The 23,600-nt window shown below is 38.6% G+C and overlaps 5 protein-coding genes across 5 annotated transcripts in view; 3 read left to right on the top strand and 2 right to left on the bottom strand.

Annotated features, from left to right (window-relative positions):
- LOC144643339 (melanocortin receptor 5-like) overlaps positions 1 to 7,690 on the top strand; it is a 213,471-nt gene extending 205,781 nt beyond the window's left edge. Inside the window, exon 2 of the mRNA XM_078502555.1 lies at positions 5,432 to 7,690. Coding sequence (XP_078358681.1) covers positions 5,500 to 6,426 — 927 coding nt within the window. The 5' untranslated portion in view covers positions 5,432 to 5,499 and the 3' untranslated portion in view covers positions 6,427 to 7,690. The remainder of the gene's footprint in view (positions 1 to 5,431) is intronic.
- On the top strand, positions 1,808 to 2,716 carry LOC144652964 (beta-4C adrenergic receptor-like). The gene has a single exon (XM_078513206.1). The coding sequence runs from the start codon at positions 1,808 to 1,810 to the stop codon at positions 2,714 to 2,716; it is 909 nt and encodes a 302-aa protein (XP_078369332.1).
- A 2,082-nt stretch (positions 7,691 to 9,772) lies between the features above and the next one.
- Positions 9,773 to 11,232, bottom strand: LOC144649441 (melanocyte-stimulating hormone receptor-like). The gene has a single exon (XM_078508934.1). The coding sequence runs from the start codon at positions 11,183 to 11,185 to the stop codon at positions 10,262 to 10,264; it is 924 nt and encodes a 307-aa protein (XP_078365060.1). The 5' UTR covers positions 11,186 to 11,232; the 3' UTR covers positions 9,773 to 10,261.
- Positions 11,233 to 19,297: 8,065 nt separating this feature from the next.
- On the top strand, positions 19,298 to 20,352 carry LOC144651952 (melanocortin receptor 5-like). The gene has a single exon (XM_078512315.1). The coding sequence runs from the start codon at positions 19,426 to 19,428 to the stop codon at positions 20,350 to 20,352; it is 927 nt and encodes a 308-aa protein (XP_078368441.1). The 5' UTR covers positions 19,298 to 19,425.
- A 1,602-nt stretch (positions 20,353 to 21,954) lies between these two features.
- On the bottom strand, positions 21,955 to 23,600 carry LOC144649431 (melanocyte-stimulating hormone receptor-like). Its single transcript, XM_078508923.1, has one exon. It carries the CDS (start codon positions 23,365 to 23,367, stop codon positions 22,444 to 22,446), a length of 924 nt encoding a protein of 307 aa, XP_078365049.1. The 5' UTR covers positions 23,368 to 23,600; the 3' UTR covers positions 21,955 to 22,443.

The following is a 23,600-nucleotide window of genomic DNA, read 5'->3' as shown; positions in this document are numbered from 1 at the left end:
TGGCGATACTGTGGAGTTTCGATCAGACCGCGATGGCTTTGAATAATCCAAAATAATGTTTATCAGTATCATTAATTTTATCTCAGAAATCTGCTCCAGCAGTTGCAACGGTAGTTAATGTTGAGCGTTACATCAACTAAGGAGACGAATTTAGCTCGAAACGGCAGTTGCACACCTTGCTATACGATACTGTCCATACACAATTTAAACTTTGAACAGAACTTCTCAACTTTCCGTGCAGACTCGAATGTTTTTGCGACGCCGACGTGACACTGATCACGCAATTCCGGGTACATCCACGCGAGAACCCACGCAATTTTCCGCGTATTCGCGCTGTTTGTGACGCCGAAGATGCCGTGAAATTTTCCTGTACAAATAGAATAGGGCAATCTCCCACATTTATACATTCCTCTGTTACATGAAGTGAAATTAACTTTGTAAGTCACCTGCAAATATGCACTTCTCTTTGTAGCGCACTTAAGCTCTACCCTGCGAGCAAACACGAGATACGCCAAGTCATCCCGTTTTTCTTTGCGCTTGCAAACACTGGTTGGTGGAAATTTACTTCCGTTTCAGAATAATATTAAACGCTACGAGAGCTTTCTCTAGTTTTCTTACAATACATCGCTTTAATCAAACTTAAAACCATTGCAGTCGTTAAATATTTCTGTTTGCAACGAATCTCAAAATTTTTGGTCATGCATAGGAATATATTTCCGATATTTGAAGAACATGACTGTTTTTACGAAATTAATTGCCATCGGTCATACGTATTTACTTTGTGGTTACGACCGTTCTTGTGATTGGTTAGCAGCCAACCGTGCCAGCAAACACGACAAATGCAAGTCATCCCGTTTTTGTTTACGCTTGCAAACACTGATTGGTGGAAATTTACTTCCGTTTCAGAAAATCGCTAGAATGTTTACTTAACAATTAAACGCTACGAGAGCTTTCTCTAGTTTTCTTACAATACATCGCTTTAATCAAACTTAAAACCATTGCAGTCGTCAGATATTTCTGTTTGCAACGAATCTCAATATTTTTTTATCATGCTGAGGAATATCTTTCCGATATTTGAAGAACATGTTTTTACGAAATTAATTGCCTTCGGTCAAACGTATTTACTTTGTGGTTACGACCGTTCTTCTGATTGGATAGTAGCCCCCACTGTGTAAATAGTTCACATCGAAGCCAAAATAATACCGTATCGTTTCTGAGGAAACGAAACAAAAATCGACTGAAATCTGAAAAATATAGGTCCGCAATGAGTACGCGATATTTAGCGCGGCAGGTGTTTCTACAATTTGATTAACTTGTTGACAGAAGGAAATCGAATTTTGTTAGTGGACACCTTATTCAGTCCGATAATAAAAATAAATTTAAAATTGACAGAAAATAAATAAACAGATCTGACACTCAAAGCGGTAAAGCATAACGATTATCATTGGGCCACGAGCCTTAATTAAAAGAGAATTTATCGTTAATAATTAATGTGGCTAAAACTGACAACAGTGACATGCATTAATAACTCGTTTAAAGTGTTGAATCTGTTCCTGTTATGCCTTCTCGAACCTTTGTCTTTGACTTCAAAACATCACATATCATGTTTCATTCAACAACTTAAGCTTGCACATTTATTTCAAGAAGAAACCAGTAATATTCATGACCACAAATAGCAGATACAGGAGATAGTGATTCAGCAGATTGGGCTCAAAAGAAATGACAACTACTCAAACTGGTACTGATATTTATAACAGTCGCCTTGTGATATAAACCCACTGAGTGAAAAACATGATCAAATCAAATCATGCTGCTGGAATACTTTCCTTCAATTTCTGACTACGAAGACCTCTTGTCGACCTATATCGCTAATTGCACATTCAACGGATTTTTAAGCTATACAGCCATCGTTCTGAACATTATCGCTATTCACGCGATAAGGAAAACTTCGTCGCTGCCGAGGCCTTTAAGAACATTGCTCGTGAGTCTTGCTGTTTCTCATGTCGGTGTTGGTTTACTCGTCCAACCATTTTACATCTTACTTCTGGTCAAGTGGTTACAGCAAAGAAATCGAGGCTGTGTCACTTACAAGGCTTTGACAACAATTGGGGGCTTCTTTTCTACCGCTTCGTTAACGTTCTTTGGTGTTGTGGTAATCAGTATAGACAGGTTCTTGGCTATTCATTTTCATCTCAGATACAAGGAACTTGTGACTCACAAGCGTGTTGTTGCTGTGGTGATCACAGTGTGGGTGTTAAGTGCAGTGTTATCAATGTTATGGTTTTCAGTCGATATTCACCACGCAATTCTTTCCAGTGTTGGCGTTGTTTGTCTTCTCCTTACAGCAGTGGTTTACAGCCGAATTTATGTAGTTTTGCGGCGCCACCACAACCAAATTCATGCCATGCAAGTACAACAAGTAACACAGGATTGCAACGAAATGGCACGTCTTGCAAGCATTAGAAAATCTGCTGCTTGCACATTTTACGCATATGTTTTGTTTTTGATTTCCTATACACCTTTCTTGATCTTTTTAATTGCCTTTAAATTATACGGCCCAAGTATCAGTATGAACAGACTTTCGCTTTATTCGGGAACTCTAATGTTTCTTAATTCATCACTGAACCCTGTTATTTACTGCTGGAAGATGAAGCACATTCGACGCACTGTCATGGACATATTGAGAAACCTCATGTCACTACACAGAAATCGGTGAGCACAGACCATCACATATTTCTGTGCTGCGATTTTGTTAGGCAGCAGTTATAAATTCACACTTTCGACTTGTAAAGATGCTTTATTACCGCGAAGAGGTGAGAATGAATAACCCTGGTCGCTTCATCATGAACACACAGGGGAAGACATGGCGTGGCCAAGACATTGCCTATTATAGCACTCCGTAATCGACGAACTATGTACCATGATCCCCTACTTGAACATTAATTGACTAGTTTGACTAGTTGAGAACATGCTGTAAATAGGAACTGTAATTACAGACTAGTCCATAAGTAACAGGTCATACAAGAGACCTCGCCTTAAAATTTCACCTATGCACATTTTCGAAAGTTTCGTTACTGTCCTTTTTTAGCATCATGTTTAAACTGAACGCGAATAAAACTTTTACTGAGCTTTAATTTGCTTTTTCGACAAACTGTTCCATCAATTGATAATATATCTAAACCGTTGATTCGGTATTAAATCTATGTCAATTACTGTCAGTCACTGTTGCCACAGCGGAAACGAGAATTTAGTCGCGCTCACTCACCCTGTACCACACTGGGTTAATGTTAAAAAGTCTTAGAGTCAGCGGTTGTTGGCCGACGGTTCCGGTGAGAGTAATGGCCTGCACAATTCTTCAGGATTCGAGGCAAAACTCTGCCATTAAGGACGGGACACACTAGGCGACAGGTCGCAGTAACATGTCGTGGCGACAAGTTGCTGCAACCTGTTGCCTCGTGTGGCATGGTGCACTTTTGCGACAATCTCTGTCGCAAAACCATTCGTAGATCTCCGGGATCACGGGTAACTTAAACCCTTGAGTTCCCATTGGAACATAGGTCGTCCACCAGAGATTTCCTTACCTTAGGATAACCTTGGGATCAAGATAAAGCAAAACACTGGAATATCCTTTATTCATAAAGTTTTGCAGTTTTACCAAAAATTAGCATAACAAGGTCATTCCATCAAAAAAAAGAGAGGGGTTTCTATAATTTTCTCGGAACAGGAGCACCTCGTAAATACCCAATAGTTCTTAACAATATGACTAGCTTCCAGAAACGTTATTATTTGAACCGTTCTCTTCACTTTTCGAGGGAGCAAAAAAGGTTGGGAAAAAGGAAAACCGTGAACAATATTTAATATGTTCTGCATAGTCTTCAAGAAACGATTTAATATTTATTTCTCACGATTCCGGCGAATATCTCTTTTTCTGCGATAGAAATTGGTTTATATTCCTATTGTAGAAAAAAGGAGATTGCTACACTCAAATGAAGAGAGAAAAAGATAGGTCACCATACTTGTTTACGAGCTACACTATTTTTTTTTTATAAGAATACAGGTTTTCCGACCCAGGCTGAATATTCTTATTTTTCTGCCGATTTTAGGCTGAAAATATTCTTATGAACATTCTTAGAAAATACCGTTATACATTTCCGTTTTAGCAAGTATTGGGTAATCAATTACAAGCGCTTGGTGTCCAGATCTGTATCGTGTTACATTGTGCACATGTACCATTGCTTTTCGTTGCAGCCTGGCCGTTTTGACTTTAAACAAAGCATTCCTCACAGAGATAAAGTGACGGAAATGAAAATACCTGATTTTGTTTCAACTAAAAACTATATTCTTTTCAAAATCTCAGCCTCGGGTTTATTCTTAAAATATTCTTAAAAATTCGCAAATTTCAGCCTCGATATTCTTATAAACAGATTCTTATAAAATAAAAAGAGTGGAACGACGATTTCTCTCTCTTGCAAGACAAGCCTTTAAGAAAAAGCTGCCATTTTCTAATGTGCTCGTGCTAATAAAAATTATGCTTAGTAAGTATGAGCCACTCGCGTAATTTTACGTGATTAATTATTATGCGTAAACATAAAAGAGAATATATAAGGACGGCTTCCGTCAACGGAAAGAAAAAAAAAAACGTTAAGAGTGCTTCAACTCTTCCGCAGACACAGTCGTCTATATATTTCGTCTTGTTTATTTTACGTACTTATTAAACATGCGATTAATTATGGATAATAGAAAACGAAATAAAGAGGCTACCGTTTTGGATCAACTGCGAGCACTCAGCCTACAGACTCCGTTCGTATAGTGTTTTCTTTGTCTTTTTTTTTACTCAAGAAAAGAAGACAACATTATATATACTTGCTTTAGTTTTTGTAGACAAATGGCTAGTTTATATGTAAACAATTGTGACGTTGGTTAGACATTTAGTAGACATACCGGGTGATTATCGTTTCATATTTCCTGTATTTAACCAAATATTTATAAAGGACAACAGAAAGGACATTGTCTTGGAATATTTGATTGCGTTCTGATAATGGCACGTTACTTAGAAACGATTAAGGAAAAAGAATGGTAAGTTATTTATTTATTCAACCGAATATTTATAAAGAAGAATTCCAATTCGATCCAATTAGCAGCGGTAGATAAAATGAATCGTTTATTAAGTAAATGAATATGAAAACTACATACATGCAGGGCACGTATGAGCTTTCAACCCGGAAAATATTGTCACGTTTTCCTCGTCATCCAGATGTCAGAACACCAGGAAAAGCTATTTTAATTTTCAGTATACAGTTGAATCCCGGTAACTCGAACCTTCAAGGGAAATTGAAGTAGGTTCGAGTTATCGGGAGTTCGAGTTATCGAGGGCAAAATTAGTAAGAAAATGACCTGAAGGGGAATAGAAAAAGGTTCGAGTTAGCGGGAGGTTCGAGTTATTGAGGGTTCGAGTTATCGGGATTCAACTGTACTACAAAACTTTGGTCACTCGTTATCATGGATGAATCATCTCTGTGTGAAAGACTATTGCAGCATTTTCCTTCAGTCACCGAATGGGAAACCTTTTATCCTTCCATCATCGCGAATTGTGTGTTTAACAATTTTCTCTGCTACACAGCCATCGCTTGGAACATTGTAGCTATCCACGCAATAACGAAAACTTCGTCGCTGCCGAAGAATTTAAAAACCTTGCTCGTGAGTCTTGCTGTTTCTGATGTTGGTGTTGGTTTACTTGCCCATCCACTTTACAGTTATCTTCTGGTCAAATGGTTACAGCAAAACAATCCCGAGTGCGTGATCTTCAAGGCTTTTCTCGTGATCATGAACTTTGTTTCTGCGGCTTCTTTCTTTGGTGTTATGGCCATCAGCCTAGACAGATTCTTGGCTATTCATCTTCATCTCAGATACCAAGAACTTGTGACTCACAAGCGTGTTGTTGCTGTGGTGATCTCAGTATGGGTGTTATCTGCATTGGCATCTCCACTTATCCTCTTCCTTGAGTCCGATACTCACCACTTATTTTTGACTAGTGTTGGAGCTTCTGGTCTCCTTATTACAGCAATGGTTTATATCAGCATGTATTCAGTTTTGCGACGTCACAGAAACGATATTCAAGCTTTTCAAGTTCAGCCAGAGGGCCAGGATGGCAGCGAAGTTGTCAATTTTGCGCGCCTTAGAAAATCTTCCCTCGGAACATTTTACGTATATCTCGCGTTTATGGTTTGTTATTTGCCATGCTCGATCTGTTTGACTGCTTTTGTAATATACGGCCCGATTATCACCTTGAAGAAATTTTTTCTTTATTCATGGACCTTGATATTCCTCAATTCATCTTTGAACCCTGTTATTTACTGTTGGAAGATAAGGCACATTCGACGCACCATCAAAGACATACTGAGAAACATGGCTACACACAGAAACTGATTATTACAATGATTTTTAAGGGCTGCTATGCACCTTAATGTAACAAAAAGAGTTGGTAGTTTTGATGGAACTGTTTTCCTTCATTTATTTTTACGAATGGTAATGATTTTTAACTCAGTAACGTAAATTAAAGTACAGTTTTATCAAATTGATAAAGACACTATGGCCTATCTAATTTGCGCGTTGGACATCAGATTGAGTGGTCCTGGTTCGAGCGTCGGTGGAGTTCATTTTGTGAATTGTGATTTTGGGCTGCAGCGGGATACTTACAATACTGTGACTACTTTCACAGTGCCTATCCTTCACCCAGAAGTATAGATGGGTACCGCGAATTGTGAGGGCAAGCTGACAAATGCCCTGGAGGTCACCTAGGACTAGCATTCCATACCGGAGAGTGTCAATACTCAAATTTGCTTCATGCTTGCATGGAAACTCGTTCGGAGTTTTCATAAGCACTATAATCTATCTACACTTGTCGAAAGACTTTTACCCAAAGCGAACAGTACGTGTTCACTTGCTTAACTTGGAAAAACCGGCATCGCGGTTTTTCAGTCTTGTTTAGGCGGTCGTCAGCTGGCTTACTTTGCTACGTGATGTTTTAACTTTTTCGTCATTAAAGATTATGCAAAGTTGGCGTGTATATGCTTTGTCGACAGTGAGCGACAGCCAAATAATAAATATGATTATATATCTGTTATTGGCAAAATTCTGATCACGTTTCATAAAATTCGTTGCCACTCTACGAAATAAAACGACTTATTATTCCCTATTGTTGTTTTTATCTCAAATAAATCATGGTCTTTTTGACAAGACTGCATTACCCGCAAGACCTACGATTTCTAACGTAGCCAGATAATACTGCTGTAGATGTCCCAGCCCTGGAACTGATCTCAACAATTTCAGCTTCTTTAATTTGTTTTGATCAGTTGTCGCATATTTCCTCAGTATTCATATTCGTGAAAAAAAAAAGATAACCAATTAGACTCGGTGACGTCAAACATTTCATATTCCGGATAATATGAAAAACATCCAACTGCGCATTATCTTACATTTGACAAAATTTTGGATTATTTCCCCTGTGTAAAGAGAAGTGTGCTTAATTAATTAAATATAGCTTTAAGGAACAATTTGCTATATTTATGGACCCTTGTGTTTCTTGATTCATCTTTTAAACCGTGTTATTTTTTATTGGAAAACGAGATATACATCGTACTATTATGACCGTACGGAGGAACAGGTCTTGCACAGAAATTGGCGATGATGACCTAATACTATATGCACTATACTTATCACTATATCACTATAGACAGTGGTCTGCGATGTAACTTGAAGGCGACACCGAGATTTAGTAGTACTGAAAATCCAATAAAGGTAAAGGTATTAGTTGGAAATCCACTAGTAGTGGACTGGCTTTGCTAGATCGTAGTGTACTAGTCATAATAATTATTAAAAGGTGGTGTGGGTGCAGACAGGTAAGAAAAAAGTGGCCTAAAACTTGAACAATTCCGGCCAACTTTCAAATTTGACAGTGTTACTTGGAAAATCGCATAAAAACCATTAAGCATGGTTTATGTATACTTCTTGGTGATTGAATTTATGCCTTCATTTTATGTTTTAAGGGCATTTCGTTGATCGGTTAGTGTACCCTCACAGTTCTAGGATAGTTAACACCAAAAAAAAATTAGAAAAAACTAAAAAAAACTTATCGTGACACAGTCCTTTTGATTAGAGGGAAAATTCGGAGGAGGAGAACATTAGCAAGGGAATGTTGCTTTCAAATTCTGATGGAGGTGTTTTCAAAAGAGCTTTGTTTTAAGTATATTGAGTATGTACATGAGAATAAAATAATCTTTAAGACATATAAAAGTTCCCTTATAAGTCTTTTACCTTCATTTTCTTGGTGATTTTGAGTTCCCTCTTCATCGGTATTGAGAGTTTCATCTTGATGGTGATTATGTTTTCCCTCTTGTTGGTTACCGTATTTATTCGATTAAGCGCCCTGGGCGCTTATGAAATTTTTGGACCTTTAGAGTGGGCGCTTATTCGAGGCTGAGCGCTTATTACATTTTCACCATTTTTAGCAAGTAGTATGTTTATTTTGCAAGAAAACAACATAAAATAACAAAACGCGAAGATATACCAAAGCTGAATTTTAACTGTTCATTGAAAGTTTCCGTAAAATACTAAGAAAACTTGGTCTTCGGGAAAGTCTCTTGGTAGTACTAAGCTAAATTCAATCTCAATTTCAAATATAATCAATACTCCTGTTGTGCACTTCAGTTTTTTAGAGGGGTGGGGGTGGGCGCTTATTCGAGGCTGGGCACTTATTAACTTTTCCTACTTACAGGGTGGGCGCTTATTCGAGGTGGGTGCTTATTCGAGGTTGGGCGCTTAATCGAATAAATACGGTATTTTAGGTTCCCTTTTGTTAGAATTCCCTCTCGATGGAGCTTGATTTCCTGATTTTGAGTTCCCTCGTTGTTCGTGATTTTGAGTTCAATTCTTTTGGTTATTTTTTTAATTAGTTCCCTCGTGATGGTTATTATGGTGATTTTCCTCTTGCTGGTGATTTTGAGTTCCCTCTTTTGGGCTGTTTCGAGTTCCCTATTGTTTTTGATTTTGAGTTCCCTCCTGTTGGTTATTTTGAGTTCCCTCTTGTTGGTGATTTTTTGAGTTCCCTCTTGTTTGTTATTTTGAGTTCCAACTTGTTTGTTATTTTGAGTTCCCTCTTCTTTTGCAAAAGTATACAAAATAAAAGGAAGCCAATCCAAGATGGACTATTTGCTGTTGTTCTTTACTGAGCGGGCAGCTGATCGATGAAGATACCGGATGTACTAACTCCCCGACATCTAACTTAATTTCTAGTTACGGTTCTTGGGGTTGACATACATAATCAAGGATAGCCTTATTATGGCTATATATCTGCCATAAGCGGTATATTGAGTGTGTATTTATTGCCACTCGGAGACAAAAATCAGTGATTTCTAAATTCCTAATATGTAAGTAGTAAAGGAAAATGGTTTTAAAATTACTTATATCAACGTCATTTTGCTGATGGTTAACAAGCCTTACAGGTGCTTTCACCGCTTAATGCTTGTCCCAACCGCTTGTTACAATTTGAAATAACCTTTAACAGAGGATATAATAACATTTTTATTCATGCGAAAACTGAATCCGATAATTGTTTCATTGATAAGTGCCCAGCACTATGTTATAAAGGACACAAAAAAATTCACTTAAAGGTAACACAAGAAAATCCATTCAAAGACACGTTTGTAACCAACTTTATTGACAACGATACACTGACGAACATTTTGTCTTTGTCGCCAGCAAAAGTATAGCATCACGTAAGGGGATCCTAGTACCAGGTCACCACCAGAATTTCTGTCGGGTTGCCCTCACAACACCTGTATATAGCAAGTGAACTCAGACTTGTGTGACATTTAATAGCGACATATATACAGACCTGTGTGACAATAGAGTCACATGGTTTATAATTGTACAAACAATAGCCAAGTTGTCGTGTTAGGAGCCTTTTGGGTCTCAGTTTTCAGTTTGGTTTTTGGCCTCGTGTATCTGTAAAGCTCATTTGCAGGACAAGATTAAACGTGTAAGTAAATCAAGATTTGAAGTTGGTATTTATTCCCCCCACTACACATACCGAGATTGGGGTAATGATCGAGGATCATTCCCAAAAAATTATTGAAATTAATAGGGGCAGTTCCTTCAAAACCAACGAACTCTTTTAATAAAATGTCTGAATTTACATGCAACTCTTATTGACTGACAATAGTACCTAACAGTTAGAGGCGTTTAAAATGAATTACAGCCCTGTTTAATTTCTGTGAAAAGCCATGTTCCTCAGCATATCCATTATTGTTCGTCGAATGTGTCTCATCTTCCAGCAGTAAATAACAGGATTCAAAGATGAATTAATGAACATCAGGGTCCATGAATAAAGAAAAAATTTCTTCAAGGTCATAATCGGGCCGAATATTACATAAGCAGTCAAACAGATCGAGCAAGGCAAATAACAAATCAAAAAAGCGAGATATACATAAAATGTTCCAAGAGCAGATTTCCTAAGGCGCGAAAAATTGACAATTTCGCTGCCATCCTGCGCCTCAGGCTGAACTTGAAAGGCTTGAATATCGTTTCTGTGACGTCGCAAAACTAAATACATCTTGATATACACCATGGCTGTAATAAGGAGGCCAGACGCCCCAACACTAGCCAAAAATAAGTGGTGAGTATCAGATTCAAGGAAGAGAATAAGTGGAGATTGCAATGCAGCCAACACCCATAATGAGATCACCACAGCAACAACACGCTTGTGAGTCACAAGTTCCTGGTATCTGAGATGAAGATGAATAGCCAAGAATCTGTCTAGGCTGATGGCTACTACACCAAAAAACGAAGCCGCAGATATAAAGTTCATGATCACGAGAAAAGGCTTGTAGATTACACAGCCGGGGTTACTTTGCTGTAGCCATTTGACCAGAAGGCCATTGTAAAGTGGATGGGCGAGCAAACCAACACCAACATCAGAAACAGCAAGACTCACGAGCAATGTTTTTAAAGGCTTCGGCAAAGACGACGTTTTTCTTATCGCGTGAATGGCAACAATGTTTGAAACAATGGCTACATAGCACAGAAAACTGTTGAAGACGCAATTGGCGATGATGGTCGAAAAGAAGTCTTCATATTCGGTGGTTAAAGGGAAATGCTCAAGCAGCTTGTCGCATACCGATTTCTTCATGTTATAAAATCGGATTTCTTCTGAGCAATATTTACGCTTCACGTATAATATATTTCATCTGGGCAGTTTACAGCTTTTTTTTTAATTTCCGCTGAGACATCTGCCATTAAACCCAGTTTGGGATGGGGGGGCTGCTCACATTTGTGAAGGGATGGAGATGTGCATTTAGAAAAATTGAATTAAACTTCTAAAGGAGACTCATATGGGCTTAGCTAAAGGTTATTTTTTGCACTAAACGAGACTTTACGACTAAAATTGTTGTCGCTCTGTCCTGTATGAACACCCTAATTGAGACCAAATTTATAGCCAGATAACTTACAACCCTAGCAGACGACGAGCATCCCTGCCCATCCCTCTCTTCTGAGGGTCTATCCCAACCCTCCCCTGGGCTATGAAAAATAAAATTCTTAAAACGCATCATGTAAAACATAATTTATACTGAGACAGCAGGAGATACCTGGAAGATGGCGGAAAATTGAGGGTGCGCTAAGAAATAATAGCTTTTGATAATTTTGTTACAGATGTGATCAATGGGAACAGCACTGAGTGGAGCCCAAATTGGTCTGCCATTAGATCAGTGATAGCAAAAGCGGAAGACGGCGAGGCGGGAGTAGTCTGATTTGTAATCAGTCTTGCACTTGAATATAAATATAGAGGAAACCTGTGGCTACCGACTGTTTCATAAAAGACAAAATGTTTGTTATTTAGTGCGCATTTTTCTCTCTTCCTAAGTCCTTGGCTAATTTTAGTAGGTGCTTCGGGAAAACTTGCTTTGAAGTTGTTTCTTTCGACTGAAAAAACTCATTAGCGAACAACGCTCTCTTTCTACGCCAATAAAAATCGGAATTTTGTCCTGTGTGTAACAAAATAATTATAGTAGAGATAGCGCATTGAGCGTTCCGCATATGAATTTAATTTATTTATTTATATGCTAAATGGATAGCCAAAACAACGGACTGTTTAATATGCTAATTTTCCGCACACCTGCAACTGTGATCACTGGCTATTTTAAATGTATCTTTTAATAGCGTCTTTTCCTTCGTTTCCGAAAATAAGCCGGACACGACACGACCTACGAAAGCAGTAGCCAACAGATTCGGTATGAAGGAATAAATATGAGCTATTCAACTACGATGGTGGGCGCAGCCAAATGACACAAACTGAAATGCTTGGTACCCTCTAGCGACAAAAAGACCATAATTTGTCCTAGATATAACAACAACCCCCCTCTACCGCGAAAATACTGGAATAATATGTCGCTTTGTGTCGCAGAGTGACAAGGAATGACATTTGACGCGCTAAAACTTTTGCAAATGGCAGATATATAATCATAGTTATTATTTGGCTGTCGCTGACCTTCGACAAATCATGCGCACGCTAACAATGCAAAATCTTTAATTACAAAGAGTTAAAACATTACGCAGCTTAGCCAGACCACCCTCACCGGCTGATATATAGCGACTTATGAGCTAACTTAAGTACAATACAATACAATACAACAACTTTATTTAAACACGGTAAAAAAGTTTAAAGCTAAAAGCTTGTGGGGCCGTGTACAAATTAAAAATTTAAAAAGACATATAAAAAGACATCCTAATATTGAGAAGATAGAAAAAATTCACTATTATAATAACAATTTAAAAATTCAATAAAATTTAAAAACATCATCGTTCAGTCTGACAGTCTGCGTGGATAACGCCTCGAAGCTAATATTTTTAAGAATGTTCTTGCCTTTTACTATGTTAAAAAACGACTTAAAATTACTAGTTTTACCGTGTAGTCGTTGTGACAGGGCATTCCAAATAACGGATCCCCTGTAAGCGATTGAGTTTTTCATAAAGTTGGTGAAAAAGCGCGGTACCACTACCTTGTAACCGTTCCTTAGTCCATGCTTGTTTTCCGCTTTTACAATGATATGGCGCATATCTGGTGGCGTTAAATCGTTGTAGACCTTGTATACTAATTTCGCTAAACCGAGCTTGTACTTATAAAAGATAGAGTCCCATTTCGCCTTTTCTAAAACTTCCTCAGAGGGCATATCACGCAGGAAATTAAAAATAATACGTGCGGCTCTACAATGTAAAGATTCAAGTGACTTAAAGCCGTCTTTGTTACAGTGACCACCCCAGATGGGCAGTGCATAGGTCACGCCGGGCAAAATGATCTTAAAATACAGGTCTAAAAGCATGTTTCTAGGAAGAAATCTACTTCTTTTGATGAGGTTTAATTTTAGTACAAACGCCTTCTTAACTTCCAAGATGTGGCGTGACCATGTGAGCTTGTTGTCGATAGTCACTCCGAGAAGTCTGGAATGGACCACCCAGTCAATATTTTGGTCTCCAAGGCGTAGTGGTTTTAAGGGACCAATGAATCTTCCTCTAAATAAGACCATAGCCTCGCACTTCCTCGGGTGTGGAAAAAGAGAGTTCGCCCTACACCATAAAAGTAGTTCGTTCAATGCATCGTTAAGTAGTGTGGTGACATGGTCAATCGTGTTGCCCACACAATAGATTGATGTATCGTCCGCGTACATATAAACCTCACCTGAGGTGACTGAATCAGGTAGGTCGCTCGTGTACAAATTAAATAAAGTAGGTCCGAGTACCGACCCCTGCGGTATACCATGGGTAACTTGTGCATAATCTGATTTCTTTCCGTTCATGACGGTAAATTGTTTTCTGTTGCTAAGATAGTCCTTCAACCAATCAAGCAGATTACCATCAATTCCAAAATAATGCTTCAATTTGTGGATAAGAATAGAGTGTGATACGCTGTCAAATGCCTTCTGAAAATCGATGAAGACAACACCAACCACTTTCTTAGAATCAATAGCACGTCGCCAAGTCTCTGTAAGATGGGCTAACAGCAGTTCAGTTGAGTATCCCTTACGGTAGGCCCACTGATTGTTGGTAAGTAGGCGATTATCTAACAAGACGTGTTTAACTAATGCATCTGCAACACAAGATTCCAGGATTTTGCTTGGTACACTTAAAAGGGAGATAGGCCTATAATTTCCTATTTCGGTCTCTTCGTCTTTCTTGAATACTGGGTTAAGGCGGGCTATTTTCCAGTCATTGTAGACTCCCTGGTCCATACTCCGCACGTATAAGTTCGTTAGTGGCGCGGCGACGGATGGTCCGGCGAACTTTAGTAGCCTTGGTGAAATACCGTCCGGGCCAGTAGCTTTGGATGGTTTCAACGACGATAGCTTCTTTTCGACAATACTGCACGATAGACGTATGTCGGATAAGCGTGGAACTGCAGTCTCCTCTATTATGGGTCTCAAAGGGAGTGGTTCAACAGATCTAGCCATTTTCTCGCCGATGGAGGAGAAATAAGTGTTCATTAGGTTAGCTTTCTCTTCGTCATCTACCGCCAGGCTTTCGTTTTCGCGCTTCAGCGGTCCAATGGACTTTGCAGCTTTGGGTTTGGTTGCATCATTTAATAGTTTCCAGTACGCACTGGATGTCTTCACTTCATCCAGTTTAGCTTGGAAATATGCAGCCTTGGCTTTTCTTATGTCAGAAGTTATTTCGTTTCTTAAAATCTTGTAGTTGTCCCAGTCTTCCGTGTTCTTACTGTCAACAGCTTTCTTGAATAATTTAAATCTGCGATTCATTTTGAGTCTTATTGTGTTGTTGATCCAAGGTGCTGACAGGCTTCTCACTTTCACATCCTTGTAGGGAGCGTGGTTATCACAAACACCTTTAAACAAAAGTTCCCAGGCCCACAGGACATCCTCATTGTCCTCAAATATCGTAGCAACGTGGAAAGGTGTTTGCTCCATTTCAGCTTTAAAGTTGTTTTCATTGAATTGTCTAAAATTTCTAATCCGTATAACCTTTGGCGGGGGTCTTTTGCTTGTAATTTTAAGAGTTGCATAAACAAGGTTATGGTCCGAAATTCCAAGAGGCAAAACACCAGACCTACGCACTACTTCTGCCTTTGTAGTCACAATTAGGTCAATCAAAGTCTTTGTAGTAAGTGTACAGCGGGTCGGCTCCTTGATAACATTCTGCATACAAAATGAGTCTAAAACATGTAGTAATTTTCTTGTCTTATCTGGTAGGCCAGTAGTGGAATCCTCGTTTACATCGAGCAGATTACAATTAAAATCGCCCAATAAAAAGATGTTATCCGTTTTCAGCCAGGCTTTTTCAAGTGTATCTTGAAAGTGCGCAAAGAAATTAGGCGATTCGAGCTCCGATCTGTAGATCACTGAGAATAAAGTGTTGTAAGTTGGGAGTTTCACCTGAATCCAGATAGCCTCAAGTTCTTTATTAGCTAAATCTTTCCGATGAGTAACCTTTAAATGCTCAGCATAGTATAGCAAACATCCTCCGCCTTTACATTTGGTTCTATCGCGGCGAACAACTTTAAGGCCATCAATATGAATGTCGTGATCAGCAATAGAGGAGTCAAGATGGGTCTCTGTGATACCCAAAATATCAAATTTGCAGATCTTTTGGAGTACTCGCAGTATATCAGTTATTTCAATGTTTTATTCACTGGAAGCCAGTTCCACTTAACAACGTCCTCCACTCCAGCCAACCTTCCTGTGACAACTCCAGCGCATGCATTTTGTAGCCTTTGGACGCGTTTCATTTGAAATGCTGGAAGGAGGTGGAAAACAGAGCATGAATCGATCACTTTAGAAAATACTAAACTCTCTGCCAGGTGTTTCCTCACATGAAAGGGGGCTAGACTTTTAAGCCTGCGCAGTACTGACAATATTTCATACGATGAACTTAATACATGGTCTACATGCGTCTGCCAGGTCAGATGCTGATCCATATGTACACCCAGTAGCTTTGTAATGGAGATCCGTTTTAATGGAGTATCGCCACAGGCGATAGGAAGTTTTCGATATTATTAACCAAAAGTATGACTACAGACTTCACTCAGACCCATTCCCATTATTCATAGACTTGCGGATACTAATTAACTAACATCAGCTTACTCTAAAGTTAAGAAGAAGTTTTGACAGTTTATTGTTGTGCTACCACAGCCTTTTTTAAATTATAGAACTTCTTCATACACGTCATGCCAGATGTCCCATCCTCGTGAAACTGTTACCTGCTCGGGTGAACAATATTGCACGGAAACCGTCCAGTTAAGATCTTATATCATGAAAAAATCGATATGTGACGTTTTGCTGCAGTACTTTCCTTTACTCTCCGAATACGAAGACTTCTTCTCTTACTACATCACTAACTGTGTCTTCAACAGTTTTTTATCGTACACGGCTATCGTTTTGAACGTTGTAGCTATTCACGCGATAAGGAAAACTTCGTCGCTTCCGAAGCCTTTAAAACATTGCTCGTGAGTCTTGCTGTTTCTGATGTTGGTGTTGGTTAACTCGTCCAACCATTTTACATCTCACTTCTGGTCAAGGGGTCACAGCAAAGCAATCCCGACTGTGGTACTTACATGGTTTTTACAACAGCCATGGGCTTCTTTTCTGCCGCTTCGTTCTTCGGTGTTATGGCCATCAGTGTAGACAGATTCTTGGCTATTCATCTTCATCTCAGATACCAGGAACTTGTGACTCACAAGCGAGTGGTTGTCGTGGTAATCTCAGTATGGGTGTTTAGTGCAGCTCTTTCAATGCCGTGGTTTTCTCACGATATTCACGCGGCAGTTCAATCCAGTGTTGGCGTTGTTTGTCTCCTTCTTACAGCAGCGGCGTACAGTCTACAACCATATGCCCAGACATTAGTCTCATCATATGGCGGGCCATGTCCAACCCAAGATTCTGCCCTCTGTGGGTCAGCTCTGTCAGATCTTTCCCCTGGGATATTATTTTAATCTCTTTTACCCGGTCTGTACTAGTCGAGGGGCATTGCACAAGGATCCTAGTGGAGCTCTGTGCCAAGAGGCATTTTGCTACCATCTGTCCAAAACGGAGTGGGTGAATCTGGCGAGGTAATCATGGCCCGATAACAACCCCTCTCTTAAATAAATTATGGCATTTAAAACTGCGCGCGCTCACAATGCGATTTTTAAATAAAGGTACACGCGCGTACAGGCAGCTGACGCGAGCCCACAAAATAAAACGACAACATATGCAAGGGCTGTTCAGCGGCTGGCTCTTATCTTTTCGCTGGTAAGTTTTAACTTTTGCTGTGTAAGGAATTTATTTTTAGAAAATAGGTTTTTAAAACTGCATGTAACTTGTTTGTGAAGATTTTTTAGGTCTATTTAACTTGCCGTTTGTGTAATCTTATCGTTAGAATTTTAAAGCGCAAATAACGAACTTTAAGTTTATCAAGTCACGGACACTGGACTTTTCCTAATTGGAAATATTTTTTATAAGATTAGCTTCGGTTAAGATTGATAACTGTCGGCTCAGGCACGTAGGGCCAGCTGTGGTACCGCGGTTTGAAACGTGGTTAGAGAGATTCACCCTGGGTTGGTTTTTCGTTGAACAGTTCGTTACAGAACAGAACGGATACCAAGATGGATGTAACGTCTCCCCGCGCGCGCTTTCACCCAATGTTCGTCCTCATAATCATGCATGAACTCTCTAACTGGTCTGTCACTGTGCCCCTGACGAGAATGACAGGCTTCCTGAGTTCAGACATGCGTGTTTTTTTCTTTATCAATCTATACCGATAACTATTCTCTTAGTGAGCTCACTAAGCTATTATTACTATTATCTGTACTTTTTATAGGCTTTTGTTAAATAATCTTCGGATTATTTAAATCATATTTGTTAACATCCACGTAATTAAAATCAGCATGATAATTCTTATCCGTTTTTTCCACGAAAATAATATTTTTGACCTGAAAGTAAGACTTGGCGGAGTCTTGGCGATCTGAACACGACTCAACGAGATTACTTATGTCAACGAAAAGTCACTGTTGCGGTGCGTACAAAACATTGTTTCGGAAGAATCGTCAGGGAGGATATACTGGGAATTTCTCCGAGAACAAATGGACATATCACAGCCTCCGTTTTAACAAGTATATAAGACCGTTTTAGCAAATAAAATAAAACTGCTTTTTATCAAGCCATCATCGCACAAAAAATAAACGAAATCATCTAGATTCAAATGCCATTCCCCACCAAAAAACAAAAAGTGACTTTTTTAACAAGTATATAAAACCATTTTAGCTAATATATAAAGTCGCTTTTTATCTAGCCATTATCGCACAAAAATAAAAAATCATCTAAAATCAAATGCCATTCCCCACCAAAAAACAAAAAGAAGTCATATTTGTTACCATCCACGTAATTAAGATCAGCTTGATAATTCTTATCCGTTTTTTGCCGCGAAAATGATATTTTTGATCTGAAAGTGAGACTTAGCAGAATCTTGACGATCTGAACACGACTCAACGAGAGTACTTGCGTCAACGAAAAGCCACTGTTGTGGTGCGTACAAAAACATTGTTTCGGAAGAATCGTCAAGAAGGATATACCAGGAATTCCTTCCGAGAACAAATGGACATATCACAGCCACTGTTTTAACAAGTATATAAAACCATTTTAGCTAATATATAAAATCGCTTTTTATCTAGCCATTATCGCACAAAAATAAAAAATCATCTAAAATCAATTGCCATTCCCCACCAAAAAACAAAGAACACAGTCGTCTTTATAGCCCCTTTGTTTATTTTACGTACGAATCAAACATGCGATTAATTATGGATAATAAAAAAACGAAATAAAGGGGGAAACGATTTGAATCAACTGCGAGCAGCCCAAAGACCCCGTTCGAGTGTTTTCTCTGTCTTTTTTTACTCAAGAAAAGAAGACAACATTATATACACCTACTTTAGTTTTTGTAGACAAATGGCTAGTTTATATGTAAAAAATTGTGACGTTAGTTAGACATTTAGCAGACATACCGGGTGATTATGTTTTATATTTCCTGTATTTAACCAAATATTTATAAAGGACAACAGAAAGGACATTGTTTTGGAATATTTGATTGCTTTCTTTTACTGATAATAGCACGGTTACTAAATAACGATTAAGTTAGAAAAAGAGGAACAATTTATTTATTCATCCGAATATTTATAAAGGAGAATTTCAATTCGATCCAATTAGCAGCGATAGATAAAATGAATCGTTTATTAAGTAAATGAGAATATAAAAATACATACATGCAGGTCACGTATGAGCTTTCAACCCGGAAAATTCTGTCACGTTTTCCTCGTCATCCAGATGTCCGAACACCAAGAAAAAGCTATTTAATTCGAGTGTTCTACAAAAACGTTGGTCGCTCGTTATTATGGATGAATCATCTCAGTGTGAAAGACTATTGCAGCATTTTCCTTCAGTCTCCGAGTACGAAGCCTTTTATCCTTCCATCATCACCAACTTTGTGTTTAACAATTTTCTCTGCTATACAGCCATCGCTTTAAACGTTGCAGCTATCCACGCAATAACGAAAACTTCGTCGCTGCCGAAGAATTTAAAAACATTGCTCGTGAGTCTTGCTGTCTCTGATGTTGGTGTTGGTTTGCTCGCCCATCCACTTTACAGTTATCTTCTGGTCAAATGGTTGCAAGAAAACAATCCCGACTGTGTAATTTACGAAGCTTTTCTCGTGATCATGAACTTTGTGTCTGCGGCTTCGTTCTTCGGTATTATGGCCATCAGTCTAGACAGATTCTTGGCTATTCATCTTCATCTCAGATATGAAGTACTTGTGGCTCACAAGCGTGTTGTTGCTGTGGTGATCTCAGTATGGGTGTTATCTGCATTGGCATCTCCACTTATCCTCTTCCTTGAGTCCGATACTCACCACTTATTTTTGATAAGTGTTGGAGCGTCTGGTCTCCTTATTACAGCAATGGTTTATATCAGAATGTATTTAGTTTTGCGACGTCACAGAAACGATATTCAAGTCTTTCAAGTTCAGCCAGAGGCGCAGGATGGCAGCGAAGTTGTCAGTTTTGCGCGCCTTAGAAAATCTTTTCTCGGAACATTTTACGTATATCTCGCGTTTTTGGTTTGTTATTTGCCATGCTCGATCTGTTTGACTGCTTTTGTAATATTCGGCCCGATTATGACCTTGAAGAAATTTTTTCTTTATTCATGGACCTTGATATTCCTCAATTCATCTTTGAACCCTGTTATTTACTGCTGGAAGATGAGGCGCATTCGACGCATCATCAAAGACATACTGAGAAACATGGCTACACACAGAAACTGATTATTACAATGATTTTTAAGGGCTGCTAAACACCTTAATGTAACAAAAAGAGTAGGTAGTTTTGATGGAACTGTTTTCCTTCATTTATTTTTACGAATGGTAATGATTTTTCACTCAGAAACGTAAATTAAAGTACAGTTTTATCAATGATTGTTAAAGACACTATGGCCTATCTAATTTGCGCGTTGGACGTCAGATTGAGTTGTCCTGGTTCGAGCGTCGGTGGAGTTCATTTTGTGAATTGTGATTTTGGGCTGCAGCGGGATACTTACAATACTGTGACTACTTTCACAGTGCCTATCCTTCACCCAGAAGTATAGATGGGTACCGCAAATTGTGAGGGCAAGCTGACAAATGCCCTGGAGGTCACCTAGGACTAGCATTCCATACAGGAGAGTGTCAATACTCAAATTTGCTTCATGCTTGCATGGAAACTCGTTCGGAGTTTTCATAAGCACTATAATCTATCTACACTTGTCGAAAGACTTTTACCCAAAGCGAACAGTGTTCACTTGCTTAACTTGGAAAAGCATCGCGGTTTTTCAGTCTTGTTTGGGAGGTCGTCAGCTGACTGATTTAGCTACGTGATGTTTTAACTTTTTCGTCATTAAAATTATGCAAAGTTGGCGTGAACAAGCTTTGTCGACAGTCGGCGACAACCAAATAATAACTATGATTATATATCTGTTATTGGCAAAATTCTGAGCACGTTTCATAAAATTCGTCGTCACTCTACGAAATAAAACGACTAATTATTCCCTGTTGTTTTTAGGGCGATCAGTGTTTGACATAATAAAAGTTTGGTTTGTATCTGATCTTAAAATCGGTTAACAAGGTGGTAAAAAACGTATAAAGCTGAATTTTCGGTAACTCTCTGTTACCTTCATCAGAGTTAAAATTGGTTCGGTTTTTGCATAATAAGTTGTATTATTATTATTATTATTATTATTATTATTATTATTATTATTATTATTATTATTATTATTATTATTATTATTATTATTAAAGTAAAAGGAAGCCAATCCAAGATGGACTATTTGCTGTTGTTCTTTACTGAGCGGGCAGCTAATCGATGAAGATACCGGATGTACTAACTCCCCGACATCTAACTTAATTTCTAGTTACGGTTCTTGGGTTTGACATACATAATCAAGGATAGCCTTATTATGGCTACATATCTGCCATAAGCGGTATATTGAGTGTGTATTTATTGCCACTCGGAGACAAAAATCAGTGATTTCTAAATTCCTAATATGTAAGTAGTAAAGGAAAATGGTTTTAAAATTACTTATATCAACGTCATTTTGCTGATGGTTAACAAGCCTTACAGGTGCTTTCACCGCTTAATGCTTGTCCCAACCGCTTGTTACAATTTGAAATAACCTTTAACAGAGGATATAATAACATTTTTATTCATGCGAAAACTGAATCCGATAATTGTTTCATTGATAAGTGCCCAGCACTATGTTATAAAGGACACAAAAAAATTCACTTAAAGGTAACACAAGAAAATCCATTCAAAGACACGTTTGTAATCAACTTTATTGACAACGATACACTGACGAACATTTTGTCTTTGTCGCCAGCAAAAGTATAGCATCACGTAAGGGGATCCTAGTACCAGGTCACCACCAGAATTTCTGTCGGGTTGCCCTCACAACACCTGTATATAGCAAGTGAACTCAGACTTGTGTGACATTTAATAGCGACATATATACAGACCTGTGTGACAATAGAGTCACATGGTTTATAATTGTACAAACAATAGCCAAGTTGTCGTGTTAGGAGCCTTTTGGGTCTCAGTTTTCAGTTTGGTTTTTGGCCTCGTGTATCTGTAAAGCTCATTTGCAGGACAAGATTAAACGTGTAAGTAAATCAAGATTTGAAGTTGGTATTTATTCCCCCCACTACACATACCGAGATTGGGGTAATGATCGAGGATCATTCCCAAAAAATTATTGAAATTAATAGGGGCAGTTCCTTCAAAACCAACGAACTCTTTTAATAAAATGTCTGAATTTACATGCAACTCTTATTGACTGACAATAGTACCTAACAGTTAGAGGCGTTTAAAATGAATTACAGCCCTGTTTAATTTCTGTGAAAAGCCATGTTCCTCAGCATATCCATTATTGTTCGTCGAATGTGTCTCATCTTCCAGCAGTAAATAACAGGATTCAAAGATGAATTAATGAACATCAGGGTCCATGAATAAAGAAAAAATTTCTTCAAGGTCATAATCGGGCCGAATATTACATAAGCAGTCAAACAGATCGAGCAAGGCAAATAACAAATCAAAAAAGCGAGATATACATAAAATGTTCCAAGAGCAGATTTCCTAAGGCGCGAAAAATTGACAATTTCGCTGCCATCCTGCGCCTCAGGCTGAACTTGAAAGGCTTGAATATCGTTTCTGTGACGTCGCAAAACTAAATACATCTTGATATACACCATGGCTGTAATAAGGAGGCCAGACGCCCCAACACTAGCCAAAAATAAGTGGTGAGTATCAGATTCAAGGAAGAGAATAAGTGGAGATTGCAATGCAGCCAACACCCATAATGAGATCACCACAGCAACAACACGCTTGTGAGTCACAAGTTCCTGGTATCTGAGATGAAGATGAATAGCCAAGAATCTGTCTAGGCTGATGGCTACTACACCAAAAAACGAAGCCGCAGATATAAAGTTCATGATCACGAGAAAAGGCTTGTAGATTACACAGCCGGGGTTACTTTGCTGTAGCCATTTGACCAGAAGGCCATTGTAAAGTGGATGGGCGAGCAAACCAACACCAACATCAGAAACAGCAAGACTCACGAGCAATGTTTTTAAAGGCTTCGGCAAAGACGACGTTTTTCTTATCGCGTGAATGGCAACAATGTTTGAAACAATGGCTACATAGCACAGAAAACTGTTGAAGACGCAATTGGCGATGATGGTCGAAAAGAAGTCTTCATATTCGGTGGTTAAAGGGAAATGCTCAAGCAGCTTGTCGCATACCGATTTCTTCATGTTATAAAATCGGATTTCTTCTGAGCAATATTTACGCTTCACGTATAATATATTTCATCTGGGCAGTTTACAGCTTTTTTTTAATTTCCGCTGAGACATCTGCCATTAAACCCAGTTTGGGATGGGGGGGCTGCTCACATTTGTGAAGGGATGGAGATGTGCATTTAGAAAAATTGAATTAAACTTCTAAAGGAGACTCATATGGGCTTAGCTAAAGGTTATTTTTTGCACTA

Source organism: Oculina patagonica, chromosome 1 (assembly GCF_052425735.1).
Source record: "Oculina patagonica isolate OP01 chromosome 1, crgOcupat, whole genome shotgun sequence".
In the NCBI taxonomy this organism is placed as follows: Eukaryota; Metazoa; Cnidaria; class Anthozoa; order Scleractinia; family Oculinidae; genus Oculina; species Oculina patagonica.
The sequence above is the reverse complement of the archived record's forward strand: the minus strand, read 5'-3'. Positions and strand labels throughout refer to the sequence as shown.

Excerpts from the sequence above, each read along its gene's own strand:
- LOC144652964 (XM_078513206.1), top strand. The coding sequence starts at position 1,808 with ATGCTGCTGGAATACTTTCCTTCAATTTCTGACTACGAAGACCTCTTG.
- LOC144649441 (XM_078508934.1), bottom strand. The coding sequence starts at position 11,185 with ATGAAGAAATCGGTATGCGACAAGCTGCTTGAGCATTTCCCTTTAACC.
- LOC144651952 (XM_078512315.1), top strand. The coding sequence starts at position 19,426 with ATGGATGAATCATCTCAGTGTGAAAGACTATTGCAGCATTTTCCTTCA.
- LOC144649431 (XM_078508923.1), bottom strand. The coding sequence starts at position 23,367 with ATGAAGAAATCGGTATGCGACAAGCTGCTTGAGCATTTCCCTTTAACC.